This window comes from Pongo abelii, chromosome 5 (genome assembly GCF_028885655.2).
Source record: "Pongo abelii isolate AG06213 chromosome 5, NHGRI_mPonAbe1-v2.0_pri, whole genome shotgun sequence".
Lineage (NCBI taxonomy): Eukaryota > Metazoa > Chordata > Mammalia > Primates > Hominidae > Pongo > Pongo abelii.
This window is the reverse complement of record NC_071990.2, coordinates 119,534,239-119,553,566: the sequence shown is the minus strand read 5'-3', so window position 1 is coordinate 119,553,566 and position 19,328 is coordinate 119,534,239. Positions and strand designations below refer to the sequence as shown.

The window sequence follows — 19,328 nt, the reverse complement described above, 5'->3', positions numbered from 1 at the left end:
CACAAAGGAAACACCAGTACAATTCATAACTACGGAAACCTCCACAGAGCAATGGGACACAGCTACACCCCTGCACCTGGAATGTCTAGTTTCATGAGCATCCAGAAGGAACCGGGTGTGAAAGTGGTCACCAACATGTACATTCTAATTAAATTGAGTCACATTGCTAAAGCTTAGGCCTCACAGAATGGTTATAATGTATTTATTTAAAAAATAAAACTCTATTCTAAAATAATTCAAACGAGAAGGAAACTAGGCATATGACTGTAAGTTAGTACTTAGCAATCTAATGAGTGAAGAGTTCTTAAATATAAAAATAGTCAAAACAGAAACAACGAAAAACTTAGATTTTTTTGTTCATATTTGTCCATTAAAACTGACCATAAACCATTTTAATCTTCTAACCAGTGTCTGTTATAATTTTATCCATTTTCTCAATGGCAAAGATTCCTATTTAGAGTTCCTTCTTATTCAAGGGGATTGCTAGCTTTGTTTTCAAACTGAAAATAAGTTTATTGTTTTGTGATTATAAAAGTAAAAGTAACAAATATTCATATAGTGTTTTAGCAATACATAATTTATGCAATACTTAAAAGTGTGAAGAACATGAAATATAAGTATAGTCATCACTCAGTATCCATGGGGAATTGGTTCCAGAATCTTCCTTGGATACCAAAATCTGTAGATGCTCAAGTCCTTCATATAAAACGGTGTAGTATTTGCATATGACTTCCTGTATACTTTAAATCAGCTCTGGATTACATATAATACCCACTACAATATACTCACTACAATACAGATGCTACGTAAATAGTTGTTCTTTCGTAATCTTTCGGGAATAATGACAAGAAAAAAAATGGTCGTATAAGGTTCAGTACAGATGTAATTTTTTCCCCTTAATTATTTTCAATCCACGGTTGGTTGAATCCGTGGATGTGGAACCCACGGATACAGAGGGCTGATTGTACTAACAATTCTACCAGCCTTAATAACAGCATTATTTGTTGAATATTCACTGTGCTGGATATTGCAGTAAATGATTTACATGTACTATTTCATTTATGCCTCACAATTAATCTTATGAGAGAGATACTATTATGACCCCCTTTGGGGGGAAAACCATAGCTTAGAGATGTAACTTTTGCACAAGGCTGTGTAACTGGTCGTTTCAGGGATTCTTAACCAGGGGTCCCTGTATAGAATTCATGGGGTCTGTGAGCCTGGATGAGAAACCTGGACCCTTATTTTCACTGACCTCTAACTGACATTTAGCAATTCTTCAATTGCAAATGTAGGCATTGAGCTTCAGTGGTATTAGAAGCACTTTAGCCTTTTCCACCAACATAAATCATACACAGTGTATATTTTTACTTTGCATTACAATCGCTGCAGATCTCTCCAAATATCTCTTATGCTAATCACTGCTTTGAAATGACAGTAGTTAATAGATCGGCTTCTAGATCTTGTGATTTGTATATTACTATATCATCACATTTTAAAATATTCTGATAATGTTATTTTAATATAGTTGGTTTTGCAATCCCATATATTTTATTTTAGACATTTTAAAACATTATTAAAACAGATCTCTAGGCTTCATCTGACTGCCAAACTGAGCCATGGCACAACAAATTTATGGACTCGTTGGTAGGAAGTGGAGCTGGAATTCACAGCTGGGCTGTAACAACTCATGACAACACTGCCATTCTGCCTGCCCTTGGAAACGTTTACATTTTCATAAACATCCTTTCAGATTTGTCTCTATGGACACAAATGCTTGCTTAAATGTTTATATATGGAAGTATGCATGTGACTATGCCAATAAAAGGTTTTATTGTTTGTTTCTTTGTTTTTGAGATAGGATCTCACGGTTTGCCTAGGCTGGTGTGCAGTGGTGTGATCATGGCTCACTGCAGCCTCGATCCCCCAGGCTGTAGTGATCCTCCCACCTCAGCATCCCGAGTATCTGGGACCACAGGTGCATGCCACCATGCCTGGCTAACTTAAAAAATATATATGTTTGTAGAGATGAGGTGTCCCTATGTTGCCCAGGCTGTTCTCAAACTCCTAGGCTCAAGCAATTTTCCCACCTTGGCCTCCCATTGTGCTGGCATTACAAGCATGAGCCACCATGCCCAGCCCAATAAAAGTATTTCTGAGTAAAGATGTCAGAGGAGAGCAGTGCTTAACGGAATGAACTCTAAAGTCAAAACCAGCCAAATTTTTGGTAGCAACCAAATAAGAAAAGGGGTTTAATCATATGGCATAAACTTTGAAATGTTAGTCAAGGGAGAGTCTAGGAGATTCCAGCATGACTCAGCATTGTTGCTAACCCAGCATTACCTACCAGAAGTCATTCAGAGGAAAGAAGTGGAGTTGGCTGACTCTGGAGATTAACAGAAAACTTTGCAATTCGGAGAGGACTTATTGAAGTGGTGTTTGGGTGAACTCAGAAAACAGTCAAGAAACGATTGTCAGGAATAGAAACCATTATGTACTTCCTAAGATTCTTGGGGAGGTAGAGAGTCACAGGGCTTGCCATTATCTGGGGATTTGTGGTGGACTAGAGGAGCAATTGAACTTCTCTAGTTCAAGGGGAAATAAGGTCACAAGGGGGTTATACTCCTGATAGTGGGATGGGTCATAGGTCAAGATGACCTATGAATGTAAAGACATTAGAGATGTTGTCAAAGAGAACCCTGAGATATAATACTTGTGAGCTCTATTTTTGAAAAGGAAGTCACACAACTCCTTAAATGATAAAATCCAGTGACTCACGATATTGAAAAAGGACTGGCTGTGTATTAGTCCATTTGCATTGCTATAAAGGAATATCTGAGACTGGATAATTTATAAATAAAAGTAGTTTATTTTGGCTTGTGGTTCTGTAGGCTGTATAAGCATGGCACCAGCATTTGCTTTGCGTCCGGTGGGGGCCTCAGGAAATTTACAATCTTGGCAGAAGTTGAAGGAGGTGCAGGCATGTCACATGATGAGAGAGGGAGCAAGAGAGCAGGGAGGAAGTCCCAGACTCTTTTAAACAACCAGATCTCATGTGAACTCACAGAGCATGCAGTCATTACCACGAAGATGGCACCAAGCCATTCACGAGGAATCCACCCTCATGACCCAAACACCTCCCACAAGGCCCCACCTCCAACATTGCAGATTACATTTCAACATGAGATTTTGAGGGAACAAACGTCCAAACCATATCAGGATGCAGTGCTCATATATATATATACGCATATATATATGCGTATATATATATGTATATATATGTATATGTATATATGTATATATATAAACATATATATATATAAGTTCTGAGAAAAAAATGCAACTTAGGATAGAATTATCCTTTGAATTTAAAGAGTAGACATGTTTTCAAAGAAGTAAAGACTTAGGAATGCAACCCCTGTGAACATTTCCCGGTAGACTCACTGCTAACCCAACAGCACTTCCGCAGTGAATCAAGACACTTGATGACCATCTGCTTTCGCATGATAGGGAACATATTCTCTACAAATGGTCAAATTGCACTGTGCACAGCCTGTACAACCATACATAGCTGTATTGCCTCTTGACAATACCAGTAGTGATGAAATCCAGCCTCCTAAGGGATTAATCAAAATAAATTCAGAAAAGAAGAACCTATATTTCAGAGACTGGTGGTACAGCAAATGTAGTAAGTGTGGAAATATGGTTTAAAAACCATAGGGGTTATATTTACAGAAGTTAACTATTAAAATATTGATAATATAAAAACAGTACAGTAAAAGTCAGGAAATGAGGGAGGACAATGTTAATCATCTTTCATGGAAGAGAGTAAATCACAACTCTTAACACTTTAAATATAGAGTTGAAAAAAAGTCTTCAGTCCTTGGTGGCCCCTAGAGATGTGTAGAGTAATGGTTCTGCTTCAGCCTTTAATGTTCGAGCCAATCTTTGTTTTACATCTTAACAAACTGATACTCTGATTTCTATGAGTTTGGTTTATTAATATTCTGGTCCATGGAAGATGGATCCACACAGGTCTGCTGACAAAATTAGGAGACTGAATGGGCAAGATTGTTGCCATTCAATCTTGTGAATATGACTGAATGGCCGGGCTGTTCATTTTGGTGACAAACACATCCCAGGCATTGTCCTGGGAGACAACTAGCTGTTTTTTTCCTAGTTATGCCCCAATCCAATCACAATCCTTTCCATTTGAAACTTCTGCAGTACCTCTAGCCCGTTCAATCTTTCCTCACAGCTTATCGTGATGATGTGAGCTCAAAATATTTGTTTTGTGATTTGGAGTTCATGAATAGATTTATGTACAAGGAACTTTGGCTTCTGGCTATAATTCTGGGCTCGCCTCACCATTTATTCCCAACTTCTCTAATCCTTCTCATATTTCTGGGAAATGGAAATTGCTAGAGTAGCAGAGACCAGCTACTTGTTCACTAAACCCATTTTCTTTTCTTCCTGCATAGCTTGACTACATTTTCCAGCCTCCCTTGCAATTATTAGGTGTGGCCATGTGACTGAGTTTTGGCCAAGAGAATGGGAGGGGCTATAGACACACCACTCTAAACACAGCCATGAAAGTCTCCAGGCTGTCTAAGAAGGAGTCTTACAGAGGACTCCAAGTGCCTAGCCCAGGCATGGGCAGACTTCTTAAGGAGCTAGACCGTAGTAAGTATTTTGGGTTTATGGGTCATATACTCTGTCACAACTACTCAACACTGTCATTGTAGCACAAAAGCAGCCATGGATAATATGTGAAGAAATGGGCATGGCTCTGCTCCAATAGAACTTTATTTACTAAAATAGGGGGTGGCTCACAGGTTAGGGTTTTCTGACTCCTGCACTAGAGGATGGCAGAGCCACAAAATGGAAGGCACCTGGGTTCCTGAATGGCTGCATGGAAATGCATCCCTTCCCCACTGCTAGAAGCTAGCAACACTTACCCTAACTTATTCAGCAAGACGAAGCCTCAAAACGGGCTGTACTGTTACAGTGCAGGGGAAAGCCAAGTCAAACGCTCATTGCTCTTTCACTTTGGTATTCCATGTGTAATGCTTTGAGCTTCAGAGATGCCAGTTTCCCTAATTCTTTTCTCACTAGCAATACTTTAAAAAGTATTGTACAGTCACAAAAGGCTAAGTATTAATTTTTAAATCTCCTATTTCTAATTACATTTGGGCACTATGAGCTTAACATCGATAGCCTTTTAAGATGTCATTTTTACATACAAGAAACCTAACGGGCTTATGAGGGCATTTTAAAAAATAAGAAGTGAAGTATTGCTTTTATTATGCTCATCAGCTGCTGCAGGTTGAGGCTGCCTGCCCTAGTTTTCAAGTGCAGTGACATTACTGCGATTGCTCACTGCCACAGAGGATCAACAGGGTTGCTTGGCTCAGGATTCTGATTCATGTCTAATGAAAGATCCCACTCTTAATGAAAGTTTCCAGTCTCTGTAAACTCTCTGGCATTGGGACTCAGATGTTACGGATAGTTGAAATTGCTGTCTACTAAAGTTTTAGTGTTTTGGAACCTTATCCTTTGCATTAATCTGCCTGGTGATTTTTGGTGTTTCTATCATCTTCACTTATAAATAAAAAGTTATGCACCAAAACAGTAGCTGGCACATAACAGGTACAGAATAAATAAATATTGTCTGGATATCATTCTTTTAAATTTAATACATAATAATATATTATTATAATGACCTCAGTTCCAGAGTTATTTAACTTTGCTTGCCAAATCTCTTATAACAACCACCACAACAAAACAGTAAGAGAAGCTGGCACATGTGGGATATAATTTTAGGAGCTGACGGGGAGGGTCAGGGTGGACCGTGGAGCTCTACACCTGTCCTCATAGGATGTCACCTGGATTGCCAGCACAGGCTGCTGACATTTAAAAACTTTTCTGATTATTTTGTAACTCAAAGCAATTATTTAAAAATTACCTGGTATAAATATGAGACTAAGACATACAGAATGTTTTCTAATGAAAACATGCACATGAAATCCTACAAAATTCACATTAATCACATTACCCAGAATAGTTGGAGTTGCCTTTTGGATAAATGATTTTGAAATCTCTCTCTTTTTTTTTAAGTAATTATTTGTATGATAAAAACACTTTCCTGATGCAAGAATAGTTTTGTGGAGCCCATACCTTCCTAAGATATTCTTCAAATAGGATGATCTGTGGCTTCAGGCTGTTCCACATGGAGAGCCATATAAACCAATGGCCCAAGTGAAGTGTTTAAAGGGGACTTGGAGAGTACTTATGATGTTAATTTTTGTCTATTAGTTTCTAGTTTGTTTTAATAAAGTTGCAAAAATAATATGTTCTCATGAAATTACTCTCAACTTTATTACAACAATTTTGTGGCAATATTAAGCCTTGACATGTTAATACTAAATGCGTGAAATAAGCCATCGTCATTTAAATGTCAGGCAAAAAGGAATTTTCTGTATATTTCGTGTCAGCTGCTATTTTCCTGAAGAATGTTCAGCACACGATGGCATACAGTGAAAGAACTGTTTGGTATTTAACAACCCTCAGATGTTTTGTATTTCTGGTTGTCACCTAAAAATTCTATGGTAAGCAACAAAGGAATCAAAGAATTCAGTGGAAAATGACTAATACAATGTTTTCTACATTTTTATGCATGAGACCCCAGGCTTGCCTTTTCAAACAGGAAAAAAGTTGGGGAGAACTCATACAAAATTGTTAAGCACTACATCTAGTTACAAAATCGTAAAATAAGGTTAATAGTCCAAAAATGTAATGAGATAGGAATTACTAATCCTGAAACATATGTTTAAGCAGAGAACTGTATCACTGCTGGTCACCTTTTATACATTATTTAACTTAATCCCCTCTAAAGCTCCATAAGGCAAATCTCATCACCTTAAAGTTTGGAGAGAATAAGTAACTGGCCCAAATAACTTAAAGCATACACAGAAGCCGGTTTAAATCTAGGCTCCTTGGACTCTGAAGTCCATGCTGTTTTGGCCACACCATGCTGCTTAATTCACACTTTATGTGGCAGAGGTTGAAATAGTTTTCCCACTCCAATTTATTCTCTCTCCACATGACTTAGTGTTTTCTTTATTAAAATCACATGCTAGCAAGATACCTGAACTACTTTAAAAATCAGTTGGGAAATTCAACAGAGCATAGTGTCTGTAGGCAGAGAATGTGTCGTCATTGTCCAGACAGTTTCTGAACCACATGTCCACACATCCCAGCTGGCCTGGCTTCTAGTCAGTATACTAGTATTGTCCTGGTAGAATTATTACTAGTCCCATTGGGGTAGGCAAAATGATAATCCCCCAAAGATGTTCACACCCTAATCCCTGAAACCTGTGAATATATTACTTTATGAGGTAAGAGGGACTTGGCAGAGGTGGATTTTGAGGTGAGGATATTATCCTGAATTATCTGGGTGAGCTGAGTATAATAGCAGGTCCAAAAGAGGGAAGCAGGCATGGCAGAGTCTGATTTGAAGATGCCATTCTGCTGGCTTTGAAGATGGAGGAAGGGGCCATGAACCAAGAAATGCAGGTGGCCTCTAGAAGCTGGAAAGGGTAAGGAAATGGATTCTCCCCTAGAGCCTCCAGAACCAACATACCTCTGCTAATACTTGATTTTAGCCCAAGTAGGCTTCTGACTTCCAGAACTGTAAGATAGTAAATTTGGGTGATTTTTTAAGCCACTAAATTTGTGGTAATTTGTTACAGCAGCAATAGGAAACTAACACCCTTTCAATTTCAACAGTGTCTTGTTTGTACAATACTTATAAGATGATAGACCTCAGACCAAGCTCTGACCTTGAAAAGCCAGCACACCCTCCAATGGAAAAGCCTCATATCAGTCTCTTCCTGGGCTTGGTTTCGGGGGTCTCTGAGGCCCAGTCAAGCTGATTTCCTGTGCTTTCTGTGGATGGCTATAGATTTACTGCTCTGGATTCAATAATGTTGTCAGGTAATAAAGAATAGAAATACGTAAGCACTTCTCAAAGTCTTGTAAGATTTAGAGTTTGCAGAAGCACTATGCCTTTCAGATAGATGAATTTAGAATTAGGTCATTTGCTTCCCGGGAACATGGGGTTTTACTGTCCAGTCAGCACAGCAGTCAGCGCAAGAGGCAGAGCTGTTGCAGACAGCGGAATGATGGGAGGGAAAAGGAATGGATTTTTTCCAAGAGTGGAAAGTGAAAAAAAAAACACCCAAATAATCAATGTTAGGCAGGCGAGCTTCATTTAGTTATTTAGTTCTGCATGGATAAGCAACATCTGTGAAAAACTAGCCCTCCCCTCCAACATGCAGATATTTATAACCAGACCAGAAAGCTGCTTAAAAACATCATCATTAAGTTAAAGAATAATCTGTAATTGTAGACCATAATGAAACCAAGTGAGCTCTCGGAGGTTACTAGGTCACTGGTCCAATCCTCAGCACAGAAGCTGAGGCCCCTCGGTACTCTCTCACATCAGTGTCTGCTTCCTCTAGCCATGGAAACTCCTGCTTCCCAAGACAGTCTATTGCACTTTCAGCTACTTGTTAACAATGTGTCTTTATATTTAGCAATAAGCTCGCAACCTTCACCCTTTGGTCCAAGTTCTACCTGCTTGCAGCCATGTACAGTAAGTCTGAACCAGGGGTCTAACCCTGGCTGCACCCTGGAACACCTGGGGAGCCTTTAAACCTCTGATGCTTGGGTGCTTAGAATCGGTGAGAGGGAGACCCAAGCATCAGTCTTTTATTTATTTATTTATTATTTAGTTTTTGAGACGGAGTCTCACTCTGTCGCCCAGGCTGGAGTGCAGTGGCGTGCTCTCAGCTCACTGCAACCTCCGCCTCCCGGGTTCAAGCAATTCCCCTGCCTCAGCCTTCCCACTAGCTGGGATTACAGGCCCCTGCCACCATGCCCAGCTAATTTTTGTATTTTTAGTAGAGATGGAGTTTCACAGTGTTGGCCAGGCTGGTCTTGAACTCCTGACCTTAGGTGATCCACCTGCCTCGGCCTCCCAAAGTGCTGGGATTTCAGGCGTGTGCCACCACGCCCAGCCACATCAGTATTTTTTAAACTCTTCAGTTTAAGCTTGCTGACTAAACCCTTTTCCACACAACATTTCATTTAGTTTAAAGATGCCTCTCCTGAAGGCTGTGATTTCCAACTATCCCTTTAGAGCAATGCCAGGCAATTAGCAGTTATTACTCACAGCCCAGGAGAGGAGATGTATATGGAAGCCACCAGGGAATGCCTGGCAGCTCAAAGGCAGCAGCGGCATTTACTTGGTTCCTTTCATGTTTATATAGGTTTAACCAAATAGATAAATTTAAAGTGTGATCAAAATTTAAAACTTTAGTGTTTTAAAAGACATTAGCAAGAAAGTAAAAAGACAATCACAGAATGGGAAAAATATTTGCAAACCATATATCTGATAAGAGTCTGGTATCCAGAATATCTGAAGAACTATTACAGCCCAATAATAAAAAGACAAGTGACCAATTTAAAAATGGGAAAGGATTTAAATACTTTTTCCCCAAAATAGACTTTTTTCATGTATCTTCCCAAAGATATTATATATACACACACAGCTTTTCCCAGTTATTATATATATATGTGTGTGTATATTATATATATATACATATATATATATATATATATATATATGTATGATACAGCTGCTTCTCCCACTCCCATACCATCACCATAACCATTTTTGAATGTTACAAAATTTACCAAGATTTTTGCATTGGCCATAATTTGCTCATAATGATAAAAGTAACTTCAATAAATGTTATTTAAAAGTCAATTTTCTGGCTGGGCATGGTGGCTCATGTCTGTAATCCCAGCACTTTGGGATGCCAAGGTGGGCGGATCATGAGATCAGGAGTTCGAGACCAGGCTGGCCAACATAGTGAAACCCTGTCTCTACTAAAAGTACAAAAATTAGCCGGGCATGGTGGCGCCTGTAGTCCCAGTAGGCGCTGCCTGTAGTCCCAGCTACTTGGGAGGCTGAGGCAGGAGAATCGCTTGAACCTGGTAGGTGAAGGTTGTGGTGAGCTGATATCGTGCCACTGCACTCCAGCCTGGGCAACAGAGTGAGACTTTGTCTCAAAAAAAAAAAAAAAAAGGTCGATTTTCTGAGATAGCCCATGTGGCTGTGGTGGGAAACCTGGGGTCCTCTTAGTGCTACCCTTCTCCCTGTACTGGCTCTCCACCTGCAGATCCCAAGGCCAATGTTAGAGACAAGGAAGTAGGGCCCTGAGGATGAAACATGAATTTTCCAAAAAATGACTACTTGATTTTAAATTCAAGCATTGCCTGGAAAAGCCTTTTAGAGACTTTTTAAGGCAAATAATTTTTTTTTTTAATTTTTGGATTTAAATTAATTGAGTATTTTGCTTATTTCTTTGCAGATACTAAATATGATTGTTCATAAAGCAACTGGAAAACAATACAAGGTAGTGTTTATTCAGGAGCTAAGTGGTGTGGTATCAATTAAGTACAATGAGAATGAAGGGAAAGAAGAAATATAGCATATGTCTATGTCCTAATATTGGTTGTCATGATATCAACATGGCTTTGCATGTACTGCTTCTGTGTAGGGCTCCTGTTTGGTCAGTAGAATTCTCTAATTATTTTAAAGATTTCTGTTTCAAATTAGAAATAAAAAAGTCAATTTTGTATATTTACATATAAATTATTTTGAAAAAAAAAACACTGAAATATTGGATGTGAATAAAAACTTAGAAGCTAATTTTCCAGATTATTTCTATTAGCTAAAAATAGATAACACCTGAAATCAATAATTAAGGATTGTTAAATCAGTGGTTCTCAATATTTAGCAATGTGTGGAGAAATTTTTGATTCTCACTACTGGGTGGACGCCATTGGCAACTGGTAGATCAAGGCCAGGGATAAAGCAAAGGACAGGCCCCCACAACAAACAATTGTCTTGTCTAAAATATCAACATCGCCATGGTTAAGGAACCCTGGGTTAAAAAAATGGAAGTATAACCATTTTGTGGCATGCTGTATAGCCATTAAAATAATATTACAGATTAGTGACTCCCAATTCTGGCTGTATATTAGCATATATGATGAATAATCTGAAGAGCTTTTAAAAAATCTGCTCCCAATTAATCAGGATCTTGCTTTCTTGGGTAGAACCTAGGCATGATTATGTTTTATATTTTTTTCCATGTGATTGTAAGGTACGGCCAGAGTTGAGAAACACAAATTTAGACTTACATAATATAGAGACATTAAACGATACGGAAACATATACATGTTAAGTTTAAATAAATCATATGACAAAACCATGGATAGTATAACTAAATTTTTATTAAAAATATATAAACTGTAAAATATATATGCACTGTAAAAATATACATCCACTGTAAAATGGTACCAATGCACAAGAGCACTTATCTGCATTTTCCGACTTTCTTACAATGGATATATATTGCTTTGTAATAAAAGACAATAGATGACTCTGTAAAATAGTTTGGCAGTTTCTTATAAAAACTAAACATGTTATCATACAATCCAGCAGTTGTACTCTTGGGCGTTTATCTCTGAGAAATAAAAACTCCTGTTTATACTAAAACCTGTACATGAATGTTCATAGCAGATTTATTTATAATAGTCAAAAGTAGAGATACCCAGATGTCCTTCACCAGGTGACTGGTTAAATAAACTGTGGCATATCCACACCATGGACAACTTCTGAGTGATAAAAAAGATAAACTACTGATGTATGCAACAACCTGAGTGAATCTTCAGAGAATTATGCTGAGTGGAAAAACTCAATCCCTAAGGGTAACATACTGTGTAATTCCATTTATATAACATTTTGAAATGACATATTTATAGGAATGGAGAACAAATTAGTGATTTTGAGGAGCTGGGGGTGGGTGAGGGAAGTAGGTGTGGTTATAAAGGACAGCATGAGCAATTCCTGTGCTGATGGAAATGTTCTGGATGTTGAATGTATCAGTGTTAACATCCTAGTATTGTACTACAGTTTTGTGGGGTTTTTTTGTACTGCAGTTTGGCAAGATGTGATCACTAGGGGTGAGTGACTAGGTGAAGAGTGTAAACCAAGAATAAAATTCTAAGGCCCCCCCATCTGAATGAACCCTCCCTCTCAGCCAAAGGCATTCCAAAGTTAACCTGAAAAGCTAGTTCAGGGCATGACGGGAAGGGAGAGTTGGGCATGCCTCACTATACTCTCCTTCCTTTTGGAATTCAGGAAGAGCCAACTGGCATTAACATCAACACAGACCTTAAATATGATAAGAAATATTTACAATCTATTCTCTCTGAAGCCTGCTACTTGGAGGCTTCATCTGCATGATAAAACCCCAGTCTTAACAACCCCTTATGGTAAACAAGACATTCCTTCCTATTGATAACTCTTTCAACCAACTGCTGATCAGAAAATGTTTAAATCTAACCTGTGACCTGGAAGACTCTGCTTTGAGTTGTCTGGCCTTTCCAGATCAAATCAATGTAAATCTTACATATATTGATTGATGTATTATGTCTCCCTAAAATGTATAAAAAGCAAGCTGTTCCCCAGCCTCCTTGGGCACATATTGTCACCATATCCTGAGGCTGTGTCACGGGTGCACCCTTAACCTTGCCAAAATAAACTTTCCAAATTGATTGAGACCTATCTCAGATACTTGGGCTCACAGGGGTTAACTGGGCTTTCTCTATTATTTCTTAAAAGTGCATGTGAATCTACAATTATATTCAAAGTTTAATTTTAAAAAAGGCAATAGAAATAAATTTTAACTAGAAGAAATGACTACTATGTTGGATCGATCCCTGCTTTAAGAAAATGTATCTGTCAAATAGTAACAAAATGTATGTGTATTTTGCCATACCAAAAAAAAAAAAAACCCAAATCATTGCTGTATGAAATAAAAATATCCATTACAATTCTAAATTAGTGAATACAGTAATTTAATTTTCAGATAACACAGCCTCCCTTCTGATGGCATAATGAGGGGTTACTACATGGTTTCCTCTTCAGCAAAGTTACTTATCCTCAATGAGTAGTAACATACAAATGATAGGAGGAGAGGATGGATTGCAGAGAATTAGCATATCAGCCCTCTCATTTTCTGATGCTTGTAAATTTGAGGAACCCCAGGTTTAACCCCACATCAGTGGAAGTGTGGGAAAGGACAGACTTAGATAGGAACAGGCACTGTTCGAGTACACTCTTATCAAGGACAGTGGGTCTCAAACTCAGAGGGCACCAGACTGCCAGGGGGAACCTGTTACCAACTAGACTTCCCCAGACACATCTCCAGATATTGACTCAGTGGCTTAGGGGTGTGGCCCACAAATCTGCATTTTTATCAAGCACCCCAGTGAAACCAGACTTTCAGGAACACTGCTCTCAGGCATGCTGGGAGCTGACCTGGGTCCGAACCACCCAAGCAGTGACTGCAGTCCTCAGCAGAACAATAGATTTTGGTTATCTTCCCTTAAGGAAGATTAAAGGGATTCTTCTAGTTCAGAGCTTATAAAGCAAATTACAAGATTAATTGCTAAGAACTGAGTTCACACCAAGTAATGGACTAGATGTTGATGCTTAACTGAAGAGGAGAGAAGAATATTGGTGGCCACTTTGCTGTGAGGATGAACCCATAGCCAGGTGTTCCCCAGAGCTCTGGAAAATGACTGGGTGTGTGAGGAGGGGGATTTTGAAAGAAGCTGATCTTCCCAGCACTGGTTAGGAGCAGCACGAGAGGAATATATTGTGATCCTGCTTTTTACCCTTATGAGGACCAAGGTAGCTTGGGAAGCAGCTTGTTCCATACAGACAAAACAAATTGCAAACAATAAACATTGCCCAGTCCTAGATACTTTCTTTAAGCTCTTGGTTTTGCCACTGTATTGGGCAAAAGGCTCCATATAAAATAGGAACTTGTTGGGGGAATGGAGAGATGATAGCTAGAGGGTACAAACTTTCAGTTATGAAACGAGTAAGTTCTGGAGACCTAACATACAGCATGGTGATGATAGTTAGTGGTAACCTGTACTTGAAATTTGCCAAGAAAGTAGATCTTAAGTATTCTCACCACACACACACACACACACAAACACACACACACACACACAGAAAAAAGGTAACTATGTGAGGCGATGGATATAATTAGCTTGATTGTGGTGAACATTTCACAATGTATACATACATCAAAAAACATGTTGTACATCTTAAATACTGCATATAGTACAATTTTTAGTCTTCAGTTATACCTCAATAAAGCTGGAGGAAAAATAGGAACTTTATTCTTGTCTGCTGTCACAGCCACTTTCTCAACTTGTACCATCTCTCAGATCTGTTTCGGATCCTCCCAGCTACTAACTAGCTTCGTTTGTAACCTCTTTTTCACCCGTGTCTGCCCTTCTGCATCGGTTTCTTGGCTATGACTTTTGCTTCTCTCAGTAGTAATCCTGATTATTCACTTCAGCTGCTTTGCCCTGGTCATATCAAGTACATGCTCTTTTTAGCTTATTGTTGCTCCAGGAACATCTACACCCAGTTTCATCTGGATGAAGATGCTCTGCCCACCAAGGTGCCCCATCATCTGGCCCCCCCTGAGTGCTGCAGATGGTGGCTGTAATACCACTGGTGAGGAACTTGGCTAGAAGTGGCCGGAGTAGTGTCTCTTTTCTTCTGCCTCTTCTTCTTTTAGCTGTCCAAGTTTGGTCTTATCTGCTTGGACATTCCATATTTGGCCTGTTTCACACGGGGTCATAGTCCCTGTTGACTCTTGTCTTATAGGACTTGTTAAGGAATGGCAAGTGGTATCTTCTCACATGTCAATTCTAATTGATTGTTATTGGCAGCAGCGAGTGTGGTGTTAAAAGGAGTAGGATCTGACCTCAGTGTGCCATGATCAGTCATGCCTTCCTATGGTAAAGATGCGGGTAGAGTTTTGCATTCTGAGAGGCTGACATCTTTGGACTGGACAGTTTCTTCTTTTCTTCAGGGCTGATGCATTCACTGCAAGTGCCTCACATGATCTCTTTACATTCCTTTACTCAAACTCCAATATTTCAGTAAAAAAACTATTTCTAGTGCATTAGCATTTTCCATTCATATTTGCTATAAAAATATCTGCAAAGCAGAAACTGCAGGAATTGTGTCTTTTCTCCAAAGAGAACATACTCTGCCAAGGCCTTTTGCAGAATCCATTTTGCAGCTGTAGTCTGGGAATTGTACAACTCTTCCTAGGTTCATATTGGAAAAAGAGTAGCTTCTGGGCTGAATGCTATCAGGAAAACTGTCCCCAGTATTCAAAAGCTCTTTCCTTTATGGCTGTTTCTTATCTTTTACTATCAATTGTCCATAGTTACTGATCTCATAGGACAAAATGTCTCTGTCTTATAGTTGAAATGTGAATACCTAAATCATTGAGGTTAGCACACCCAGTTACATTCCTATTCCCTACACAAAATCAGGGCATTTCACATCCAGGCATTCCTACCCATGTTCATTGTTTCCTACAAAGTATCATCTTCACAAAAGAGCACTCACTCAACTTACCTTGTAGTGGAAGAGAAACAATCCACAGAACAGGCTGTACAAGTCTGCTGTGAGCAGAGAGAGGTTGACTGAAGTGGCACTGGTTTTCTTTATGACGACTGGCATAAAGCTGTAGAGTCCAAACATGCAGGCACTAAAGCCAACATAGAGCAGTCCTGGGGGAAGAGTAAAGAGAAGGCAGCGTCAGGGCCTCCTCCAGGGCATCTTCAGCATCCACAGCAGGAAAGAAGGGGAAGAGTGCACACCACTTGTCACTCACACAAGGCAGTTTCTCTTTCCCCCTATTCACTGATGTTTATTATTGGATAACACAGTAAAAAAAAAAAAAGATAAAAAAATAAAAATTTAAGTGTGAAAAATGAACTTTCTCCTTCTTATTGCATTGCTGACATTTTGCTTCTTCTGGGAAGGAGTGCCTCTTAGTGGCGATAGTCAGAACACAATCAAGGTTTTTGAATTCTCCCAATTGTGCTGTAATCAGTTTTTGCTACTCATCTATTTCTAAACTTTTTTTTTTACCTCTTAGTTTTTAATTTGAGTAATAGCAACAAAACTGCTTGGTGCTACTCATCTATTTTTAAACTTTTTTTACCTCTTAATTTTTAATTTGAGTAATAGCAACAAAACTGCTTGCTATCATGTATTGCCCACAATGATGAATAACTACGTAGTCTTTAAAGTTAAAGAGCTTGCATGTCAAAGAGACCCGGACTTAGAATACTGAATTGGAATCTTGACTGTGTGGCCTTGGGTGGATGAATTCATTGCTGGGAATACATGATGATCTGTCAGTCTCTTCCAGATTTCTGAATTCTGTTCTGCCTTACCCAAAACACAGAGTCCTGCCCTTCCATCACATATCCTGGCATACTGTGAACTCTCACATGTGGGCTTTCATGACCTTAAAATACTATGTGGCCAATCTCTCAACCTCAAAAATTCTCTCTCTTTCTCTGTGATATGCCTAGACATGGGTACTCTATTTTGTAGGGTCTCAAGCAGGAGTTTACAGCTAAATCTATACTTTCCCCAAATGTTGATACAATGCAAATGTAAAAAAATAATAATGCTCGTTTCTCCACCTTGAAAAAATAAGGCATAGGATAAGAATAAGTGCTAAAATTCAGTGTCTGCCTGGGCATTACAACATAACAAAAATAACCTTTCCAAAGGAATCCTTGATTAAATGTGTCTGGTGTGGGCTGTGGGCAGATTTGCTTCCTCTGACAGGGATTTTGGGGAGTTTGGTAGGTACCGAATATCTGGTCTTTCTGACTATGAAGACCAGGGATTCATCCAAAGATAAATTGGGTTTACCCACATGAAAAGTGCTTAAGGGCACAAATCATCATTCCATATGAAAAGCCACATCAGATCTACAAAAAAATTATTCTGAACATAAGTAAGTAAACTCAGTACAACAGCCCCCTCTAGCGTGGTGGAAGTGCCCTCAGAGGAAGGGGGAACAACCACTTTCCTATTTCGGAAAGGTAAAAGTCCTATGTGTAGATTCTATCGCAGTAATATTAGTTTGGTTTTTAATTCTCCATCAGAAGTTTGAATTCCCTAAAGACGGACAGTTTTTCTGTATGTGGGTTTCATGCTACCTGTAGTTCATTTTCCTTTTAACCAAACTACTAAAAATGCAATAAATATTACATAACTTATGACTAATACATGAAAAGACATAAAAATTAATTTGGTACTCCTTAAGAAATCTGTGATTAACAGACTAGGGACAAGATCAATCCTCAAATTAATCCACTAAAAATAATAAAACTTGATCAGAACACAGTCTAGGCACCAGAGCCTTGTTTCTGTTTTTCTTTTGTTTTTTGATGGTGTCACTGATTTAAATACCATGACTGGGTTAGAAAGTTCCAGAATAATACCCTTCCATCATTTTGTGTGGACTTTGACTTGTGGGCTCTGTTGGTATATTCACTCATTTATTCAACTATTATTCTCTGAGTACTAACTATGCCCTGAGCACTCTGCTATGGGCTAGGAACAATGAAAAACAGGATAGACAAGAAGCTTAGAGTTGCTATTAATGCTATGCAGAAAGGCAAGTGTTTCTTAAAAAGAATGTCAGGAGCTTGCTTTAGACAGGGTGGTGAGGTAGGGCTACTTTGTGGAGGTGGCATTTACCTTGAGTGCTGAAGGACCAAAAGGAGATTGCCAGGAGAGGATCCAAGGAAACCTGCACATGAAAAGTTCCTGAAAGGGACAGGGCCTCAAGTGTCCCAGATGCTGACCAAGGCCAGAATGGCTGAGCAGAATGAAGAGAACAGGCAGAGGAAGCTGGAAAATTGTGAAGGGAATGGATTATGCCGGACTCTGCAGGTCTTGGAAAGGAATGTGTATCTTATTCTAGTTGTACGAGGAAGCCATTGAGAAGTTTGCGGCAGGTGACTAAAAGAATCTGATCTACATTTTCAAAAGGTGATTTTGGCTACTCTGTGGAGAAGGGATTGGAATGAGAAAAGTATGGGATCAGTTACAGAGACCAGTTAGAACGGCGGTGTCACAGTCCTGGCAAAAGAGGCTGGTAGCTTGCTTGGTTTTGCTTGAAACGGCAGTAGAGAAGGGAAGTAGCTGGGTCTGTAAAGACTCAACAAGCCCTGGTGATAGACTGATGTAGGTGGTGAGGGAAAGGAGAGCATGGAGGATGCCCAGGGGTTCTGGCTAATTTAGAAACTAGGTGAACGGTGACGCCATATACTGAAATGGAGGGAGCTAAAAGAGAACCAGGTTTTCAGGAGAAATGAAATGCTCCATTTTGAATGTGTTGTTTTCGACGCTTATGCATTATCCAAAAGGATCTGTCCAGTAGGGAGCTGGATATATCATTGGAGGACTCAGAGAAGTGGTGAGATTTTACAAGCCCAGTTGGTGAGCAAAGGAGAGTAGGGAAATAAATACATGGCACTTTGCTAACCAGGCTACCTTATGATGCTTCCAGCTAAAATATTCTCAACCTATTTTTAAATGTTGCAGAAATTAGAGGTGGGGGACAGGAGTGGAATATATACACTATCACAATTGACAACTAGGTCAACCAATGTTTTTGCATGTGAATATAATGTTTCCCAAGCAAAGCATAGCCAGCCTAGTTAACACATGATTAAATTGAGAGTTGGAATGCAGTATCGTTGCCCTTCCTTGGCTGTTCTTAGATGGACATTAGATAGTTAATGGACATTAACAATGCCTCTGAAAGTCCAACTTGCTGTCCAGGTAGGGTTTTCCATTGATCAGCATGATCATACAAATGAACTGAATTACTTTTTGACTGACAACTACAAAATGGCTGCAGTAACTACATTTATAACAGAGTATGTGTATAAACATTTCCTCTTGGAATGTTCTCTCTCTCACTAAGGACAGAATTTGGTCACTCTTGTCCTTATGCACTTAAGTGATTTAAGCTACAGAGATGGGAAATACTATTATCAGCTAATATGGATTGAGCACTCACTATGTGTCATGTACTTTATGTACAGTAATTAATCTCCACAACAGTGTAATGCTGATAACTATTGCTATCCTCTTTATACAGGTTAGGAAATAGGCTTATAGAGTCAAGAAACACAGTCCATACTGGGTTAAATAGAGGATATGTTATATGGGGTACAAGTTACAAGGGTGTTCAAATGGGTGATGGGGAAACAGGGATGGTGAGACAACCTGAAGATTAGCAATACCAGGGAGTTACTCACAACCCAAGAGC

General features: G+C 39.1%; 1 protein-coding gene and 1 long non-coding RNA gene across 4 annotated transcripts in view; one reads left to right on the top strand and one right to left on the bottom strand.

Annotated features, from left to right (window-relative positions):
- Positions 1-19,328, bottom strand: part of SLC35F1 (solute carrier family 35 member F1) — a 415,003-nt gene that overhangs the window by 16,549 nt on the left and 379,126 nt on the right. For all 3 annotated transcript variants that reach the window (XM_054558780.2, XM_024249202.3, XM_063724968.1), the window contains exon 7: positions 15,596-15,750. In XM_054558780.2, the coding sequence (XP_054414755.1) occupies positions 15,596-15,750 (155 nt within the window). The remainder of the gene's footprint in view (positions 1-15,595; positions 15,751-19,328) is intronic.
- The window catches only part of LOC134761549 (uncharacterized), a 42,874-nt gene that overhangs the window by 9,242 nt on the left and 14,304 nt on the right, over positions 1-19,328 (top strand). The gene's annotated exons all lie outside the window — the stretch shown is intronic.